General features: G+C 46.6%; 1 protein-coding gene across 1 annotated transcript; it reads right to left on the minus strand.

Moving 5' to 3' along the window:
* Window positions 1-17,997: 17,997 nt before the first annotated feature.
* On the minus strand, window positions 17,998-20,110 carry LOC134017911 (inter-alpha-trypsin inhibitor heavy chain H6-like). Its single transcript, XM_062458043.1, has 3 exons — window positions 20,072-20,110; window positions 19,251-19,968; window positions 17,998-18,074 (listed from the first exon to the last, which is right to left on the minus strand). The coding sequence occupies exons 1-3, from the start codon at window positions 20,108-20,110 to the stop codon at window positions 17,998-18,000; spliced, it is 834 nt and encodes a 277-aa protein (XP_062314027.1).
* Window positions 20,111-20,326: the final 216 nt, after the last annotated feature.

Consider the following 20,326-nt stretch of genomic DNA (forward strand, 5'->3'; position numbering starts at 1 on the left):
ACACACACCCCGCCAGACATACCCCGCCACACACACACCCCGCCACACACACACCCCAGCACACACACACCACAGCACACACACCCCGCCACACACACACCCCAGCACACACACACCACAGCACACACACACCCCGCCACACACACACCCCAGCACACACACACCCCAGCACACACACACCCCAGCACACACACACCCCAGCACACACACACAGACACACAGCCTCCCTTTCCTCTTCTCATCCAGCTGAGAGAGGACTCCAGTCACGTCCACAGGCAAGGACAGCGTGGCCGTGTCCTCTCGCTCCACCACTTCTGCGTCTCCCCCCCCTCCCCCCTCTGGTTCTCCAGCTGCAGGGCTCCTGCGTGACCAGGGGACGTTAACAGGGTCTTGCCCAGACATACGCCACGCGTCAGCCCCTGTCCAGGACCCAGGGCCTGGAGCCCCACACTGCTCTGATCTCCAGACCCACAGTGACACTTCCCCACACACACACACCCACACACCCACACACACACACACATACACCCCCACACACACACACACATACACACCCCCACACACACACACACACACACACACATACACACCCACACACACACACACACACACACACACACACACACACACACACACACACACACACACACACTCTAACACTAACACAATGTGTCTCTCCACTCCTTTTTCCTCCTACAAGCAGAACAGAGTAAGTGAGCCACGTGGGCAAACATTAGGGACTAATCTAGTTCTGACTACAGGGATAATAGGGATGATAGATTAAAACTCAGAGAGCCATGCGGCGCTCTGGGATTACAGCGCTATTAGCTGGCCAGCACAGGGACGTGGAGGCAGAATAGTATCAAGCTAATCAATCAAATAATCTAGACAAGCTGCTGTCCAGGAGAAACAATTAGAGCACTTCTCCAGAATCAATAACACTGCTTTCCAGTTGGATACCCACCGGCCATTCATTCAATACAGTCTCAGTGGTGCTCTCATATCCCTGGCAGTCGGCACGGACGCTGGAGGTTCCAAATGGGAATAAATATCTTGGAAAATACCTACAAACTGGCTCCAGGAAGGGCTCATAAAAATTGCAAATCGAAAACAATATAATTTAATGTGGTATTGGTTATTTTGTACTTATTCATTAATAACGGTCCCAGGTGGAGGTATGTGGGGCGACAAACAGGAAATCTATTTTCTCTTAAACGTTTGGGAGGGGGGGGTGTTAGAGACATGCATTAATATCTTAAAGGAAAACAATATAACGAGGGAATCAGAGGAGGTTCATAAAGTTCCTGTGTGAAAGTTACTGGTGGGTTGTGCTGTCTGGGGTCTCCAGCGAGGGGCCCATACATAATTAAAGCAGGAATTTGTAACTGTCTGCACTCTCCAGCCTCCTGATGAATTCAGATCTGGTGGAAGTCCTACACAGCCATCAGATTAGCTCATTCATTCCTGTCAGCTGCTTGCTCCATCAGCTATTTGTAAATCAGTGTGGGGGTGTGGTGGTGTGTGTGTGGGGGGGGTGGTGGTGTGTGTGTGGTGGTGTGTGTGGTGGTGTGTGTGTGTGTGGGGGGGGTGGTAGTGTTGAGACTGTTGGATGTGTATTTGTTAATATAAATGGTCATTATGAAGGAGGTCATATTCCAACGCGTGTCTTATTCCAAAGTGTAAGAGTATGATGATGCCTCACTTCTGTCCTGAGTGAGATGTGTGTTGACGTGGCTGCGCTAGCTCCACCTTCAGCATCACAGGCTTCCCTGCCGCCATCCCGTGACAGAGGGACCTCAGACACCAATACAAACGAGGTGTGACTGTTTCCCAGCAGGAGAGGAGGGAAGTAGCTCCTCTTCACTGTGCAGACGGAGGTAATAACAGACTGATAACACCTGTTGGCCTTTCATTACCCTGGCTCTTTACCTGTCAATAGCATTATTAACATTTATTCTGCCAGATTGTAGGTGTGTGTGTGTGTTATTAGTAGGTGTGTGTGTGTCCAGGTAGTTGGGGACCTCCGCCAGGATGAAACTGGTTGGAGGGAGAGAAATGGAAGGGGGGAGGGTGGTTGGAGGGGGAGAGATGGAAGGGGGAGGGGTGGTTGGAGGGGGAGAGATGGAAGGGGGAGGGGTGGTTGGAGGGGGAGAGATGGAAGGGGGAGGGGTGTCTCGGGGGGGGGACGACACCCCATAATCAGGCTCCTGTCAACGCTGTTTCCCGGAGATTAATTCTGCTGGTTTCAATTCCAGCCCCTGCTCCCTTAGTCCCAGTCAGAGTGCACATATTGTCCTGTTTAAAACGCATGCACATGGCACTGACTCAATTTAGCACGGGAACAGGGGAGGGCTGGAGGAGAAGGTGCCCCCCCCCCCCCCCCGGCCCACCTCCACCATCCTCCCATCCTCCAGCCCCACCTCCACACACACTCCCAACACAAATAACATGCATCACCTCGAAAACCCACAGCCACGCATATGGTGGAGCAGAGAGGGATCCAATCACAAACTTCATTTGCACCTCCGTCACGACACAGGGGGAGCCGAGCGAGCACCACTCAGATGTGAATGTATGGCCAGATAAATGCTACACAATACGGAGGGTGCGCTTGATTTAACACATCTAAATCCTCTGGTGGACCTAACAGGAACTGGGAGACAAAACAAAGGGACCTGCTGCTCCTAATCAGAGAGCACCTGTTCTGAAGCAGCCATGCAGGAGGAGAGGTCCTCATGAAGAGCGTAGAGTGTGCGTGTTTCCGAGTGTGTGCGTATGTGTGCGAGAGTGTGTATGTCAGTATGTCTGTATGTGCGTGACTGGTGAGTATGTGTGTGTGAGTGTGTGTGTCTGTGAGTATGTGTGTGTGTGTGTGAGTGTGTGTGTGTGTGTGCGTGAGTGTGCGTGTGTGTGTGTGAGTGTGTGTGTCTGTGAGTATGTATGTGTGTGTGTGTTGAGCACCTTCTTTCTGGTCCTGGGGAGCTTCCTCCAGCCCTAATGAATTGATCAGGCCTGCTAACGACCGGGCCAAGCAGCAGACAAGCCAACGCACCCAGACAGAGACAGAGCAGCCTGTCGTTAGTTACCTGTAACAGCCCTGGATGTCGTTAGTTACCTGTAACAGCCCTGGATGACGATGTGGACCCCAGCGCTGGGCTGACAGATGTTAGGGTTCTCCTGATCATCCATTTTACGCAGCGCGTCCGTGAAAGGTCCCGTGGCATTGATAACACATTTGGCTCTGACATCAAATTCCTGCCCTATGAGAAAAAACAGCATCAATCACCAGGGGCCATTCATCTGGAGCCGGTGACAAGCTGGATTATTAATTTATCAGCGAACACCCCCCCCCCCCCTCGCCGTAATAGAGTGTCTAGCTTGTGTCCATGGGAGGCTCCCAGGATTGTCATTAACAGGAAACAGACATACCTAATGTCCTGCTCGCCTCTTTGTGTCAGGGAGGAACCCAGGAGGCAGAGACTGCGCGCTCAAAAGATTCCCTCAGAGGGGAAATGTTTGTTAATGTGCTGCTTGATGCTGACGAGCTTTTGTAATGGGCCGCATATCAGAGGTAGCAAGATGATGCTAAATGATCTGTTTTGACAACGAGGTGAATGATGGACTACCTCCCCCTAATTTGACTTGTGACACTGTGTCAACAGCAAAGCGAGACAGAGGGGGGGGGGGGAGAGGGAGAGAAAGAGGAGAAATTGAATGACAGTCTGGTTTAGAGAGGAAAAAAAATAAAAAAATAAGAAAAAAATGAAGGGAAAAAAATCTGTCAACAACAATATGTTGTCATTAATTCTGGCTGAGGTTCCACCAGTACGGCCTCTCTTTCCTCGGAACTCTCCTGTTGCTACACACTTCCTTCTCATAAAAACATCAGGGGGCAGTCATGTATCGAGATCCTCAAATCTTGGTTATTCATGAAATGTTTCAGAATCCCATCTTTTTATTCTGACTGCTTTATTCCTGCAAAGCCGCTCCTATGCATGACATTTAAAAGGTAAGTAAGGCCATTTGGAGCACGCTAATTCCATCTTACAACGCTACCAGATCTGAAGCAGCCCTCTACACCATAAAACGCTTATAAAATATTAAAACCCTCCTGCATTAGATGTGCTATGACTATGTGCAAAATAGGCCTGATTACCAGGACTAGCTGGGAGCTGATAGGCATGCTATGGATGGATGGATGGATGGACCTAAGAATGGAGGGAGGGATTGAGGAAGAGAGAGAAGGAGAGGGGTGGAGGGGTGGAGAGAGGGGGGGAGGGATGGAGAAAGGGAGGGAGGCAAAGAGGGATGGAGAGAGGAAGAGAGGGATGGATGGAGGGATGGAGGGAAGGATGGAGGGATGGGTGGAGGAAGAGAGGAAGAGAGGGATGGATGGAGGGATGGAGGGAGGGATGGAGAGATGGAGGGAGGGATGGAGGGAGGGATGTAGGGATGGAGGCATGTTTGGTTGTGCCTACCTGTGATCACGTCCCTGCAGTGCGCCACAGCCCTTCAGCCCGCCCGTGTTGGGGGCCTCCCTCTTCAGGAGGTGCAGCGCCTCAGTGTAACAGGCTGTGGCAGCCCCGTACCTGGCAGCGGTGAGGGCGATGGGGAGGTTCATCCGAGCGTCGTGGTGTTGTCCTGCAGCGGGGGACAGCTCCACAGCAAAGAGGAGGTGACTCAGCCCCCAGCCCCTGACTGGTGGTATGGAAGTGTGTCGGAACCGATATGTCACATCTGTCCCTGTCACTTTGAATCAGCAGAAGGTCTGCTCTGGCCACATGAGCAGCCACTGTGGCCCCTTGGCCTGAGCACAGGACCCCTCCTCCCTTCACCCTGCACTGGGGGGGGGGGGGGGGGGGGGGGCCGCAAGAAGAGCAACGTGCCCAGGAGGGGGGGGGGGGGGGTGAGGAGTGGTAAGGCTGGGGGGTGAGGTGGAGGGAGATGGTGGTTAGGGGGTGGGAGGGCAGGGGGCAGTCAAAGTGTTAAATCCACCAAGTGCACAGAGGCAAGGAATTTACAAAGACTGTTTTTTTGTGTTTTTCATTTTTTATGTTTAAGCCTGACAACACATGCGTGACTATCCCAACTGCCTGCCTGGGAGAAGACCCTCATTTCCTTAGATGATACACAGTCACCCTGGTGGGTGTGTTTCTCACACCGCCCATTCTGTGGAATCAATAGCCCTAACTGCATCGTAACTGACTGCTCAGTTCAGAGACATTAGAGGTCAGGGTCAAGTGAGGATAAAAATCCTCTTCAGATCAAATCAATAATATTACTCATTCTTAAAAGCCACGGATGAACAAATATGATAATAATGGCTGTGGTGGTGATCATTGAAAGTAAGGATTTCCTCCGTCCCTGGAATCTACGGCTTCCAATACATGAACATAAGAAGGGGGGGTGGGAGTCCTGACAACGCCTGATCTAAATTCACTCTAAAGCAGATTCTAACACGAGGATCCCTATACAGAACCTTTCTAATGAACAGAAGAATCTGGTATCCAGATTTATGGATTAATCCCTCTCTGGCTTCAAAGTACCATAGATCTATATTCAGAGTCACAAGGTCACAAGTTTTGTAATTTAAATGAAAGGGTGTAAGAGGTGACAGATGAACAAAGCCCGGTTTCATTAGCAGGCGATTCTTATGTACATCTTTGAAGATTTATTGCGGGACGATCTCTTGGTTAGAAGTAAAAGAGAGAAAAGAGATGATTAATCTCTTCTAATGTTGGTGTCTCGAGTGACTCTCTCTCTCTCTTTGTTATGGCCAGGGAAGTTCAAGTCCTCAGTCAGGCTGGAGGGGAGTGTTGCAGCTCCACTGGAATGAGCAGGTCCTTTGAGCCCTGATTTATTTTACGTTTGAGCGACTTGAGGCCAACTAGCCGGTGGGGTCTGGTTAATGCTACGGCTAGCTGCAAGCCATTCCCCCACTATGAGAAAATATATAAATAAACTGAAAAACCAAAAGATTTTTTTTTTGAGAGAGAGAAAACAACAGATTTAAAGGCCACATTTGAGAATGAATTACATGAGAGTATGTACACTGTACACTGCCATGATGTGTTAGGGACACCGTGGAACCCACTTATTCACCAGCGGAGGGCAGAGGGGTGCAGAGGGGGGCAGACCTGGGCGATGTGCTTCCGAACACAGGGAACTCAGGGGCTAGATGGTGTCTGATCCTCCATGATTGCTGAGCCTGCAGCGGGCAGCAGCGGGCATGCCTGGCAGGAACATCTCTCACTGTGCTGAAAGTGAGCAAGTCAAGGGTCAGTCACATTAGACAGATTGTCCTCCAGGTTATGAGTGAAAGGAATTATAACATTATAACAATGTCATATTCTGACAATAATTAACATTTCAAAGTGTAATTACGGTGTTCATACTGTATATATACAGATCTCATACAGAGAGATTAAGAAAGGTAGATGGAGAGATGGAGAGAGGTAGATGGAGAGATGGAGAGAGGTAGATGGAGAGATGGAGAGAGGTAGATGTGTAGCATAATAATCTGTAAACTAGAGAGGGTACAATTTCTTGGGAAATTGTAGGGTGTGCTTGCTTGCGTCGGTTGCACAGGGGTCCGTTTTTTAATGAAATCTTTACAACATTTTTTTTTATATTTCTGTATATTTTATATAAAAATGCATAGGGCCTACTTATTATTTATACAAATTACATAGATTCAAAAGCATCTTTTTTTTGCTGCTCATTTACAACTCAAAATACGAGTTAAGTGTAGAATGAAATAGATGTCTTCTCATTTTACCTGCAACAGGCAGCCTCATCGTTGAATCAAAACGAATAAATTTGGCAGACCGGTGTAAAAATTGACCTAATCTCTATGACTTAAACGTCCTTTTAAGTTTTTCCCTTCTCGTGATATTTTAAGGAATTTAGCCTACTCATATTGCATTCATTCATGAATAAAGAACCCCCTTTGAAGATTATTGTACGACGTTACCGGCAGTAGAAGATGGAATCGCGATTCAAACAGTACCATCTGCTAACTGAAAGTATGCCCCCAAAAACGTAAATAAGCTTGACATTTATTTAGTGGAAAATCGCTTTCATAAAAAGCTCACTGGTAGCGATCATTGTCAGTAACAACGCAAAATGCGATATAGCCCTGTGTGGAGAAGCTGCCCCGGTAAATTGTACTACTACGGTATAGTACTAGACTACTGCTGTGTTCGTCTTGGTAGCAATTGCGTTGGTTGAATTTGATTTAACGTTCCGTTGTACGGTTTAGGCTGAAATTAATTATTTTCATGAACAGATTGACAAAGTTTAGGCTGTGGCACTGAAGTTAAGGTTAGTAGTTAGATAGATTTTTGATTTAAGTAAGGAGAGTGCCGAACATGTTCTGTCGCCGTTTGACTTCCTACAGCTGTGTAGATGTATTTGTAGTGTCTCGCGTAGGCTACAGCGTTTCAGTGAGCAACACTGGTTTGAAACCACAGGTAATGATAATTTCACCCACAAATCGTTTACTTGTAATGTAATGTCATAATAAATCCTACAACGAAAATGTATTTGTGAGGAATGTTTATTTTAACGATTGAAAACAGATGCATAATAGACCACTGTAGTATGTGTTGCCCGGGCAACAGAGGCTAATGTCATGATGCTAATACTTCAGTGACATAGTAGACTGTTTCCGAAAGTAGATGTACTTTCTTAATAAAATCAGCTTATATTGTACATTACACGTCACAATTGTGTGTCATATCACAAAGTAAAATTAGTAAATAGTTATCACCCTGGCCTCTTTGCTTGTGGCGTTTCTGCAGCTGCCTTGCAGTAAAGCAGTTAGCTTAGCTATCTCCCAGAAGTTAACGAGCTGCTAAACTAATGTTCTGCTAGAGGTAGTCACGCGAGTTTTCGTGACGTTAGTGACGTAAGTAGCGTCATTGACTGTGGCTAGCAAGTTAGCCACCGTTAGCTTCACTTTTCGCCACAAAAACTTAATTTCCACTTAAACCATGCAACGGAACGTAAATCCCAATAGAAGCAACTCAATCGCTACCAAGACGAAACTTTTGACACCTAGGTTGTCTATGTAGGCCAAATATTGACTGAGTTTTAGGGGGGCAAAAAGAATAAAAAAGAATAATAATATATATGTGAGAGAACAAAGGTTGTGCTCTCGCCGAAGGCTTGAGCACACCCAATAACTAGAAACGGCTGTTCCTGCGAAACAGCAGTGAGAATGCTGAAAACCTGAATGGGGATAGCTGACCATGCTAAAAAAGCTGAAAAGTGAAAATTTAGTACAAAGTTATAAGCTGAAGCTTCAAAGCAACCGAAAGGTATTTTTGAAAGGGGCTGGAGCAGCATTCCAACAATGATTTCAAAGGATTTACCATTACTTTTAAAGGGAGAATAATTTGCACAAAAACCTTAATATTTTAAAAAGTATAAAAGTGAGAAATGAGAAAATACCCGCAAGCTGAAATGAATTTCAAAAATGTGTGAGTCACACAAAAGAGGCAGTGTGCAAGCTGAACTGCATCATCTTAACAAAGCTAAGAGCTAAAATAGCCTACAATGTGGGAGAAGCTGAAAGCTGAACTGTTAAACAGAAGAAGAAGTAGGCTAGCTAGTCGTAACAAGAATATTATCGTTTTAACAGATTAAATTATAGTTGGGATAGTATTAGCAGTAGCAGATGTAGCCTATGCGTTTACTCGGCTTTCTTAGTTGGATTCAATGTGTTGATGGAATGAAACATACAGCAGTAGAGCCGATACAGGAAGACACGGCGACACTTTGTTGCAGAAGGATGATGGTGCAAGTTTTGTCCGTGGAGCATACAACGATTAATAAAAAAGAATCATGTAGACGTGTTTATTGAGTAATCGCATAACTAACTAGAAAAGGCTGTTCCTGCGAAACAGCAGTGAGAATGCTGAAAACCTGAATGGGGATAGCTGACCATGCTAAAAAAGCTGAAAATATTGAAAATTTAGTAGAAAGTTATAAGCTGAAGCTTCAAAGCAACCGAAAGGTATTTTTGAAAGGGGCTGGAGCAGCATTCCAACAATGATTTGAAAGGATTTACCATTACTTTAAAAGGGAGACTAATTTGCACAAAAACCTTAATAGTATAAAAGTATAAAAGTGAGAAATGAGAAAATACCCGCAAGCTGAAATGATTTTCAAAAATGTGTGAGTCACACAAAAGAGGCAGTGTGGAAGCTGAACTGCATCATCTTAACAAAGCTAAGAGCTAAAATAGCCTACAATGTGGGAGAAGCTGAAAGCTGAACTGTTAAACAGAAGAAGAAGTAGGCTAGCTAGTCGTAACAAGAATATTATCGTTTTAACAGCTGAAATTATAGTTGGGATAGTAGCAGATGTAGCCTACCATTGAGTGCGTTTACTCTGCTTTCTTAGTAGGATTCAATGTGTTGATGGAATGAAACATACAGCAGTAGGGCCGATACAGGAAGACACGGCGACACTTTGTTGCAGAAGGATGATGGTGCAAGTTTTGTCCGTGGAGCATACAACGATTAATAAAAAAGAATCATGTAGACGTGTTTATTGAGTAATCGCATAACTAATTACACATGTAAACGGAGTAATCGTATTATTGGCATAAACCGACAATTGCTAGTAATCGTGTTTCTCATGGTCAAGTAAACGTACCAATCACCTGTGTGAGAGACTGAGTGGTGCGTGTCTGTCGTTACGGTGATGGTGCAGCTATGATTGCTAACGCGCTGAGGGCAGAGAATAAGAGAAATGTAGCTAGAATCCACACCTCAAACAAGTTAACCTAGGCGCAAAACTGTACGTCCAATCCAAAATATAAGGATATTTTCCGAGACCCAAGACTCTGCCGAAACCAGAGATATTCTTTATATGTCTGTGCAGTCAGAAATACGACTCTACCTGCAGTTTCAAAAACGTGTTCCTTTTGCTTTCCTGGTGCTTGTTTGTTTGGTTGCCACGGTGATGGCGCAGCTGTGATAGCTAACGAGCTAGGCAGAGAGAAAAACGAACATTTACCTAGCATCCACACCTCAAACAAGTTGACCTAGACGCAAAACTATACGTCCAATCCAAAATATAAGGATATTTTCCGAGACCCAAGACTCTGCCGAAACCAGAGATGTCCTTTATATGTCTGTGCAGTCAGAAATACGACTCTATCGGCAGTTTCAAAATCTTGTTCCTTCTTGCTTTCTCTGACTGATTTTACTCACCTCTCCATTGAAGTTAGTGAGAGAATTTGAAAGGCTGCTCTCGCTTCAAGGCTCATAGCTGAAAATCTGTAAATGTGAGCTCTTTAGTAGTTACATTGGCTGAAAGAGGACAATTTTTCCTACATTTTAAGGTATAACTTGTTTCTGTAAGTTAAACTATATGAACGTTAGAGGAATTTGTTTGACAAATTAGTTGAATATCAGAAAAAGAGCAGCAAGCAGAGTGTGCCACTCTGCTTGCTGCTCATTCATAAAAATCAAGAAGGAGCAAACATTTTAATGTATTTCAAACTGTCATAATTCAAAATTGGCTGAACATTTGAAAAAGCTGAATCATTTGGGAATAGCTGAATGTCTTGTGAACATTTTAAAGGTTGAATGGTGTCTCTAGCTGAAAGTAAGCTGAAGTAGTTACGTTTGAAAGAGGAGGAAGCTTTTTAATGATTTGAAAGGATTTACCATTACTTTTAATGGGAGAATAATTTGCACAAAAACCTTAATGTCTTAAAAAGTATAAAAGGGAGAAATACCAAAAGTCATAGCCATCATCTCTTGAAGGAGCTGAACGTTTTGATACAAAAGTTGTAGGAATCGGTTAAAGTATGCAGAACGAGTTAAAGGCCAAAAAACGGCGGAAGAACTGAGAAGTTGAAAAACAATAGTGAGAATGCTGAACAGCATTCTCACAACTAGAAACGGCTGTTCCTGCGAAACAGCAGTGAGAATGCTGAAAACCTGAATGGGGATAGCTGACCATGCTAAAAAAGCTGAAAATAGTGAAAATTTAGTAGAAAGTTATAAGCTGAAGCTTCAAAGCAACCGAAAGGTATTTTTGAAAGGGACTGGAGCAGCATTCCAACAATGATTTGAAAGGATTTACCATTACTTTTAAAGGGAGAATAATTTGCACAAAAACCTTAATATTTTAAAAAGTATAAAAGTGAGAAATGAGAAAATACCCGCAAGCTGAAATGAATTTAAAAAATGTGTGAGTCACACAAAAGAGGCAGTGTGGAAGCTGAACTGCATCATCTTAACAAAGCTAAGAGCTAAAATAGCCTACAATGTGGGAGAAGCTGAAAGCTGAACTGTTAAACAGAAGAAGAAGTAGGCTAGCTAGTCGTAACAAGAATATTATCGTTTTAACAGATTAAATTATAGTTGGGATAGTAATAGCAGTAGCAGATGTAGCCTACCATTGAGTGCGTTTACTCGGCTTTCTTAGTAGGATTCAATGTGTTGATGGAATGAAACATACAGCAGTAGGGCCGATACAGGAAGACACGGCGACACTTTGTTGCAGAAGGATGATGGTGCAAGTTTTGTCCGTGGAGCATACAACGATTAATAAAAAAGAATCATGTAGACGCGTTTATTGAGTAATCGCATAACTAATTACACATGTAAACGGAGTAATCGTATTATTGGTATAAACCGACAATTGCTAGTAATCGTGTTTCTCATGGTCAAGTAAACGTACCAATCACCTGTGTGAGAGACTGAGTGGTGCCTGTCTGTCGATGCCACGGTGATGGTGTAGCTATGATTGCTAACGCGCTGAGGGCAGAGAATAAGAGAAATGTAGCTAGAATCCACACCTCAAACAAGTTAACCTAGACGCAAAACTGTACGTCCAATCCAAAATCTAAGGATATTTTCCGAGACCCAAGACTCTGCCGAAACCAGAGATATTCTTTATATGTCTGTGCAGTCAGAAATACGACTCTACCTGAAGTTTCAAAAACGTGTTCCTTTTGCTTTCCTGGTGCGTGTTTGTTTGGTTGCCACGGTGATGGCGCAGCTGTGATAGCTAACGAGCTAGGCAGAGAGAAAAACGAACATTTACCCAGCATCCACACCTCAAACAAGTTGACCTAGACGCAAAACTATACGTCCAATCCGAAATATAAGGATATTTTCCGAGACCCAAGACTCTGCTGAAACCAGAGATGTCCTTTATATGTCTGTGTGTCAGAAATACGACTCTATCGGCATTTTCAAAATCTTGTTCCTTCTTGCTTTCTCTGACTGATTTTACTCACCTCTCCATTGAAGTTAGTGAGAGAATTTGAAAGGCTGCTCTCGCTTCAAGGCTCATAGCTGAAAATCTGTAAATGTGAGCTCTTTAGTAGTTACATTGGCTGAAAGAGGACAATTTTTCCTACATTTTAAGGTATAACTTGTTTCTGTAAGTTAAACTATATGAACGTTAGAGGAATTTGTTTGACAAATTAGTTGAATATCAGAAAAAGAGCAGCCAGCAGAGTTGCTGCTCATTCATAAAAATCAAGAAGGAGCAAACATTTTAATGTATTTCAAACTGTAATAATTCAAAATTGGCTGAATATTTGAAAAAGCTGAATCATTTGGGAATAGCTGAATGTCTTGTGAACATTTTAAAGGTTGAATGGTGTCTCTAGATGAAAGTATGCTGAAGTAGTTACGTTTGAAAGAGGAGGAAGCTTTTTAATGATTTGAAAGGATTTACCATTACTTTTAATGGGAGAATAATTTGCACAAAAACCTTAATGTCTTAAAAAGTATAAAAGTGAGAAATACCAAAAGTCATAGCCAACATCTCCTGAAGGAGCTGAACGTTTTGATACATAAATTGTAGGAATCGGTGAAAGTATGCAGAACTAGTTAAAGGCCAAAAAACGGCGGAAGAACTAAGAAGTTGAAAAACAATAGTGAGAATATGCTGAACAGCATTCTCACAATAATATATATGTGAGAGAACAAAGGTTGTGCCCTTGCCGAAGGCAAAGCACACCCAATAATAATATATATGTGAGAGAACAAAGGTTGTGCCCTTGCCGAAGGCAAAGCACACCCAATTAAAGCATCAAAAGCCAAAACTGAGAAGAGAGCATCAAGCATCAAGGAGCCGTGGAGGAGGTAGTACACACCCTACACACACACACCTCAAACACACACATCCCCCAAACACACACACACCCCAAACACACACATCCCCCAAACACACACACACCCCAAACACACACACACCTCAAACACACACATCCCCCAAACACACACACACCTCAAACACACACATCCCCCAAACACACACACACCCCAAACACACACATCCCCCAAACACACACACACCCCAAACACACACACACCTCAAACACACACATCCCCCAAACACACACACACCCCAAACACACACACACCCCAAACACACACACACACCCCAAACACACACACACCCCAAACACACACACACCCCAAACACACACACCCCAAACACACACACACACCCCAAACACACACACACCCCAAACACACACACACCCCAAACACACACACACCCCAAACACACACACCCCCCAAACACACACATCCCCCAAACACACACACACCCCAAACACACACACACACACCCCAAACACACACACACCCCAAACACACACATCCCCAAACACACACACACCCCAAACACACACACACCCCGAACACACACACACCCCAAACACACACACACCCCAAACACACACACACACCCCAAACACACACACACCCCAAACACACACATCCCCCAAACACACACACACCCCAAACACACACACACACCGCACACTGCAGCTGCCCAGCCCTCCTGGAGATACAGAACTCACTGGGCTGAGAGGAAGTCTAAATGCTGTGAAATGAGACTGCGACAATAATGACAATGAATTTATGTCTCCCAGTCATGAGGTGGAGATGCTAGTTGCAGGTACAGCGAGAGCTCAGTAGCTGTCCGGGGGCTGGTGATGACTCCTGGAATGGACAAGGCCTTGGAGCACACACACACACACAGATGACCAGTTTCCTTAGAAAGATACTGATATATGAAGCTAGATGCATGATCAGCAGATTTCATCACAATGTTCTCATATGCATTTCATGCACTCCCATTTGATAGTTAAAATATTTGATGTATGGATCTTTGGCTGTTTTTTGAGTTTCCATGAACTGTGCTGTGTGCTTCTTCCTCAGTGGAGCCTTAGAGTTAGGGTTAGGCTTCCAGCAGGAAGGGTTGGGGTTAGGGTTAGGCTTCCAGCAGGAAGGGTTGGGGTTAGGGTTAGGCTTCCAGCAGGAAGGGTTAAGGTTAGGGTTAGGCTTCCAGCAGGAAGGGTTAGGGTTAGGCTTCCAGCAGGAAGTCTTGAAGGATCTTGAGGAGATGAACCCAGCAGTCACAACTCCCTCCACAATAAAGAAGGTCACAAAGGAAAATGTCAGTGCCATCATTGTTCCCAATTGAATATTGGAAGAAAAAAAAATTCTGCTGGAGGACCAAATATATACGTAATCGCATATTTCCATTTTGTTTCTTTTTCAATATTTGTCCACCAAACTGAACATAAAAAATATGACTAAATGGATGTGCTGTATGTACGTGCAGGTTTTACTCTATCATCCATGTTCTGTCATCCTACTAAGCCACCAAAACCAGAAAGCATAGTGATTTTCTAAAACTCAGGAAATACAGCTTCCACGTTATGCCCCCCATCCCACTTACTTCTGCTAAATGAGTACGGCTGACAGATCACTGCTCACATAGCAGCGCTGCTCCCTCAGAAATATGCCGCCTTTATGCAGTACATGGGAAACCATGTATCCTCAAATGCTAAATGAGGTCTGACAGATAGCCTAGAGAAACAAAGTTGGGAGTTTGCGGCTACGAGAGAGACCCTGAGTGAACAGGACATGCTATGTACACCCTGGCTAACAATCAACATATGCTTTGTTTTTCTGATGCCAGCACGAGGCACGGACCGCCCCGGGACAGGTGGGTCCTGGAACTAGTTGGAACACAACGCCTACTGGCTATTTTCTTCTTCCTTTTTTTCTAATTTGTTTACGCTCACATAGACAGCAATTACACTGCTGAGGAAGACTCAGGGCGTTTCAGTATGAAACCTACGGTATGAACACTGAAGAATAGGCAGGGAAGGTATTCTTAATAATAATGTGTGAGAAGTGGTTAATTGTACTATTTATCACAAAGAGCAAAGACGATAAATCATCTGTACGGCTTTCACAGTTTCAATATAAAATCTTTTTCAAGATATTATGCCACTTTTGCAAGGTTTATAAAACAAAAAAACCAAATGTGTATAAAACTGGGTTGTTAGCGTTAGTATTGAGGTAAGTCGTACCGTCGTAGACAATGGACCCACCAGCTGGTCCTTGTTGGGCTGGAACATCTCCAGCCCGGGTCCTGCTGCAGAGCTAGCGCTCTTCAGACGCTGGGCCATCTCCAGCCCGGGTCCTGCTGCAGAGCTAGCGCTGTTCAGACGCTGGGCCATCTCCAGGCCGGGTCCTGCTGCAGAGCTAGCGCTGTTCAGACGCTGGGCCATCTCCAGCCCGGGTCCTGCTGCAGAGCTAGCGCTCTTCAGACGCTGGGCCATCTCCAGGCCGGGTCCTGCTGCAGAGCTAGTGCTCTTCAGACGCTGGGCCATCTCCAGCCCGGGTCCTGCTGCAGAGCTAGTGCTCTTCAGACGCTGGGCCATCTCCAGGCCGGGTCCTGCTGCAGAGCTAGTGCTCTTCAGACGCTGGGCCATCTCCAGGCCGGGTCCTGCTGCAGAGCTAGCGCTGTTCAGACGCTGGGCCATCTCCAGCCCGGGTCCTGCTGCAGAGCTAGCGCTCTTCAGACGCTGGGCCATCTCCAGGCCGGGTCCTGCTGCAGAGCTAGTGCTCTTCAGACGCTGGGCCATCTCCAGCCCGGGTCCTGCTGCAGAGCTAGCGCTCTTCAGACGCTGGGCCATCTCCAGCCCGGGTCCTGCTGCAGAGCTAGTGCTCTTCAGACGCTGAGCCATCTCCAGGCCGGGTCCTGCTGCAGAACTAGTGCTCTTCAGACGCTGGGCCATCTCCAGCCCGGGTCCTGCTGCAGAACTAGTGCTCTTCAGACGCTGGGCCATCTCCAGCCCGGGTCCTGCTGCAGAGCTAGTGCTCTTCAGACGCTGGGCCATCTCCAGCCCGGGTCCTGCTGCAGAGCTAGTGCTGTTCAGACGCTGGGCCATCTCCAGCCTGGGTCCTGCTGCAGAGCTAGTGCTGTTCAGAAGCTGGGCCGCAGCCACCAGCTTCAGATATCAGATATCCTGATTAATCATTAGTCTCTCGTTTTCTGTATGTTCTAGAAAAACACTTTTTGAAGTGAGTGGCTACAAAACTGTAGGTGTTCAGGCAGTTTGAAAATCTGAGTAATTTCATGGACCGACTTCTCCTTGAAACAAAACGTGATAAACCACAAATATGATAGACTAAAGCTTATTCTGTATGTTTGATCAAACTGTCTTTACATGTCATATTCCAGTACATTGTTAATGCTGGCCTCCTGTATTGTGCGACTGAGTGGGGCCTCCTGGGTGATGGTAAAGTGATGGCAGAGCAGATCTCTCTCAGCCCCACACACTCCTTCAGTAATGAGACACACCTGTACACTGCTTTAAATACCAGAGAGGAGCTTAAATGTCAGGTGCAATTAAAGCTCATGATTCACGGCAGCACCAATCAAATCAAGGCCCTTCGGTTCACCCCAGTTGGAAGAAGCCTAGGTGAGGACGCGGGGAGGATGGGTGGACCTGCCGTCCTCCAGAGCCCCAGGTTATCCTCCTTAAAGTTTATCGTCATTCAAAGGAACTTCTCCATCTTCAGAACTTCAAGTCTTCATCGAGGGAAAGGTTTACTGCCGTCTGAGGTGTGTGGCATGAGGAATGGTGCGAGATGAGGAGGTGAAGGAGGAGGAGGGTTTGCGTACAAAGGGGGTTCTTACTTGTCGACAGGGAGCATGATGGGTAGGGGAGCTGACAGATGAGGAGCTATATCCAGGAGGTGAGTGCCTTGGAGAGCCTCCTTTACCATCAGGTTCTGACACCAGAGAGTAGATACAGTAGGATACATGGAGTAGAACTGAGGTAAAATAAAATTAGAGTGTTCAAGTTCAATCCTACTGACTCACACCCATGCTGAAGATTCATCATGTGATTTTTCTATACATGGCAATTAATATTAGAATACCTGAGGTCAGGTGTCTTAAAATGTTGACGGTCATGTCATCCTCATAGCTCTTCATAAGTGAGACACAGCCCTCATCAGATGATTAACTAACCATTTCATGGTTTCATGAGTAGGGAGAGTTTGAGAGTCGTCATCAATGTTCCCAGCCCAAAGCCAACCCCCAGAGCCCTGGGCTGTCCTCGGCCACGGGAGCCTCTCCGTCAAGGCACACACCAGCTGCTGACTGTGCACTTGCCTTCCCTGCAATCACACTAATTGGTCCCTTCTACTAGCCACCTCTAGGACCCTGGCGTGTTCATACAGATGGAGGAATAAGGCTTCCAAAGAAAACACAGGCCTGGAATAATGAGATGCCTGTGAGTACTGTGCGATGTAACAGAAAATTTTGACATTTTACTTTGAACCTGGGTGACTCGTCTTAACAATGCGCAGACAAATTACACCCAAACGCTTCATCCCGCCCATTACTTTGGAAATAATTTTCTGGATTAATTTCTACCCCTGTAATGACAGGCAGGCTCTACTTATCTCACCAAGTTGTATGAATTGTTTGGAATAACTTCAGAACCCCTGGGCCCAGGCAGTGACTCAAGCCAAGCATGTCAGGAGCTCTCATGAATGAAAAATGAACACGGAGGGGTAAATAAAGCAATATGACCAGACCAACCAGGAATTCCACAGATAAGTGTCAACCGCGGAGAAAAAATGAAGCATTTACCTGTTCCTAATCTGATTTCATGATGGCTTTCTGTAGATATCGGACTCCTCAGTGAATGAGCCTGGTGGTGCGGCTGCTGGTTCCAGAAGAGGAATCGTCTCGCTCCATGAGGGCAGTCTTCAGATCTGACAGACCCAACCGAGGAAACACATCAACACCAAACCCATTTTTGGCTACTTATTGTCCCCCAATGTTTAGAATACATCACATGTTATTCACAAACGCAAAGCCTTCTGCTGCAATATGCATGATGGGAAAAATATTGTGCAGGCATACATATTCCATTGGGTAAAAACGGCAATCACTTTCACAAGAATGACACCACAAACCGCAAAAGGAGCCAAATGTTTTGAGAACTATTCAACATTGAAAGAAGAAAGAAGTATGTTACAAATACATTTTGTTCATCACTTAATATGCAATATACTGTTATTTAAATGGGGAGTAGATTTTAGGGGCCTGACTTTTATGAAATTCTTTTCAAACGTTCAAACTGCCTCATTCTCCAGCCACATTAGAAGCGTCTTTGCTGTCCCTGATGAACAGACACTGTAAATCCCCATTTTGAAAGGAAAGTGTGAATAACTGTGGATTAGAAGGCTGGGGGCTGGGAGGTGGGGGCTGGGAGGTGGGGGCTGGGAGGTGGGGGCTGGGGGCTGGGAGGTGGGGGCTGGGAGGTGGGGGCTGGGGGCTGGGGGGGTGTTACTCGGGGTGGGTGGGGGGTTCCAAACCCCCACTATTCCACGATTAGACAGTCAACGTGGATAAAGGAGCAAGACAGCTTAAAGGAACCTCTAACCAGCAGCATAGAAAATTGATTCAGGGTGTGATGGAACCACATGAGAACAATTCCCTTAGACAGGGGGATGACAGCAAAAGAGTAACCTTACAGTGTTTCTCTGAGGGGGGGAGGGGGGGCGGAGAGGCTGCCCCAGCCCCAGCCCCAGCCCCCGCCCCAGCCCCAGCCCCCGCCCCAGCCCCCGCCCCAGCCTGTCACAGCTGAAGTGATCTTACCTCCAGGCGACGCCCCATGGAGGGGGCGCCATCACAGTGATGCGGAGGCTGAGCAAACTCCGGATGTAGAAACACATAGTGTGAGAAGCCACGCTACATCCTGGCTGAACACAGGTCCGCAGAGTCGTGACAGAAGAAGAAGTGGTGCTGGTCTGAATCTCTCAGGTAAGCCAGAGTGATTCATCAAACCCTGACAGTCACTCTGATGCGTTCACAGTGTTCAGGGTGTGTGTAGGACAAGAGCAAAATGTTTGAGTGAAACTACTTACTCTGCATCACAGGCTCACCTTGAGCCCCTGGCCCCTCCCTCCACAACGAGCACGTCAAGCGCGGGGGAGGAGCGCAGTTCTCCAGCTGGGCCTGTCTGGAGGGAGGTGCTCCAGGACGGAGGTGCTCCAGGACGGAGGTGCTCCAGGACGGAGGTGCTCCAGGAGGGAGGTGCTCCAGGACGGAGGTGCTCCAGGACGGAGGTGCTCCAGGAGGGAGGTGCTCCAGGACGGAGGTGCTCCAGGAGGGAGGTGCTCCAGGACGGAGGTGCTCCAGGACGGAGGTGCTCCAGGAGGGAGGTGATCCAGAAGGGAGGTGCTCCAGGACAGAGGTGCTCCAGGACGGAGGTGCTCCAGGAGGGAGGTGCTCCAGGACGGAGGTGCTCCAGGAGGGAGGTGCTCCAGGACGGAGGTGCTCCAGGACGGAGGTGCTCCAGGAGGGAGGTGCTCCAGGACGGAGGTGCTCCAGGAGGGAGGTGCTCCAGGAGGGAGGTGCTCCAGGACGGAGGTGCTCCAGGAGGGAGGTGCTCCAGGAGGGAGGTGCTCCAGGACGGAGGTGCTCCAGGAGGGAGGTGCTCCAGGAGAGAGGTGCTCCAGGACGGAGGTGCTCCAGGACGGAGGTGCTCCAGGAGGGAGGTGCTCCAGGACGGAGGTGCTCCAGGACGGAGGTGCTCCAGGAGGGAGGTGCTCCAGAAGGGAGGTGCTCCAGGTAGACCACGGTCACCTGCCACGCTCTTGCCTGGACTCAAGCCACAAACACACCAGTCATCCGTTTGGTTGTCATGTGACTCCAGGGGACAGTAATGCTAATAAATGTGTGGCATTATTCTGCATGTCTTCACGTTCTTTATGATGGATTTAGGAGGGGGGGTTGGGGCCATGCTTTTTTTTGTGGACCAAAAAAAAAGAAAATCACAATGGAATAAAACACAATAAATCACATGCTAATTTACAGCAAACCCCCACCGCCCATTTCAAAATATTGTCCATCTAGATTATTCACGAAACCTGCATGCCGCCTCGTGCATTTGTGCTGAGGCAATACTTACAGGTGTAACACAGGGTCTCCTGACCCAGGGCTCAAATAGAATAAGTCT

Source organism: Osmerus eperlanus, chromosome 3 (assembly GCF_963692335.1).
Source record: "Osmerus eperlanus chromosome 3, fOsmEpe2.1, whole genome shotgun sequence".
Classification (NCBI taxonomy): domain Eukaryota; kingdom Metazoa; phylum Chordata; class Actinopteri; order Osmeriformes; family Osmeridae; genus Osmerus; species Osmerus eperlanus.

What these genes read in the sequence shown, in the direction of transcription:
- LOC134017911 (XM_062458043.1), bottom strand. Translation starts at nt 20,110, where the DNA reads ATGGCCCCAACCCCCCCTCCTAAATCCATCATAAAGAAC. An exon ending in CTAAATCCATCATAAAGAAC is followed by an intron (nt 19,969 to 20,071) that starts GTGAAGACATGC and finishes GCTTGAGTCCAG; the next exon opens with GCAAGAGCGTGGCAGGTGAC. An exon ending in GGAGGGGCCAGGGGCTCAAG is followed by an intron (nt 18,075 to 19,250) that starts GTGAGCCTGTGA and finishes TGGGTCTGTCAG; the next exon opens with ATCTGAAGACTGCCCTCATG.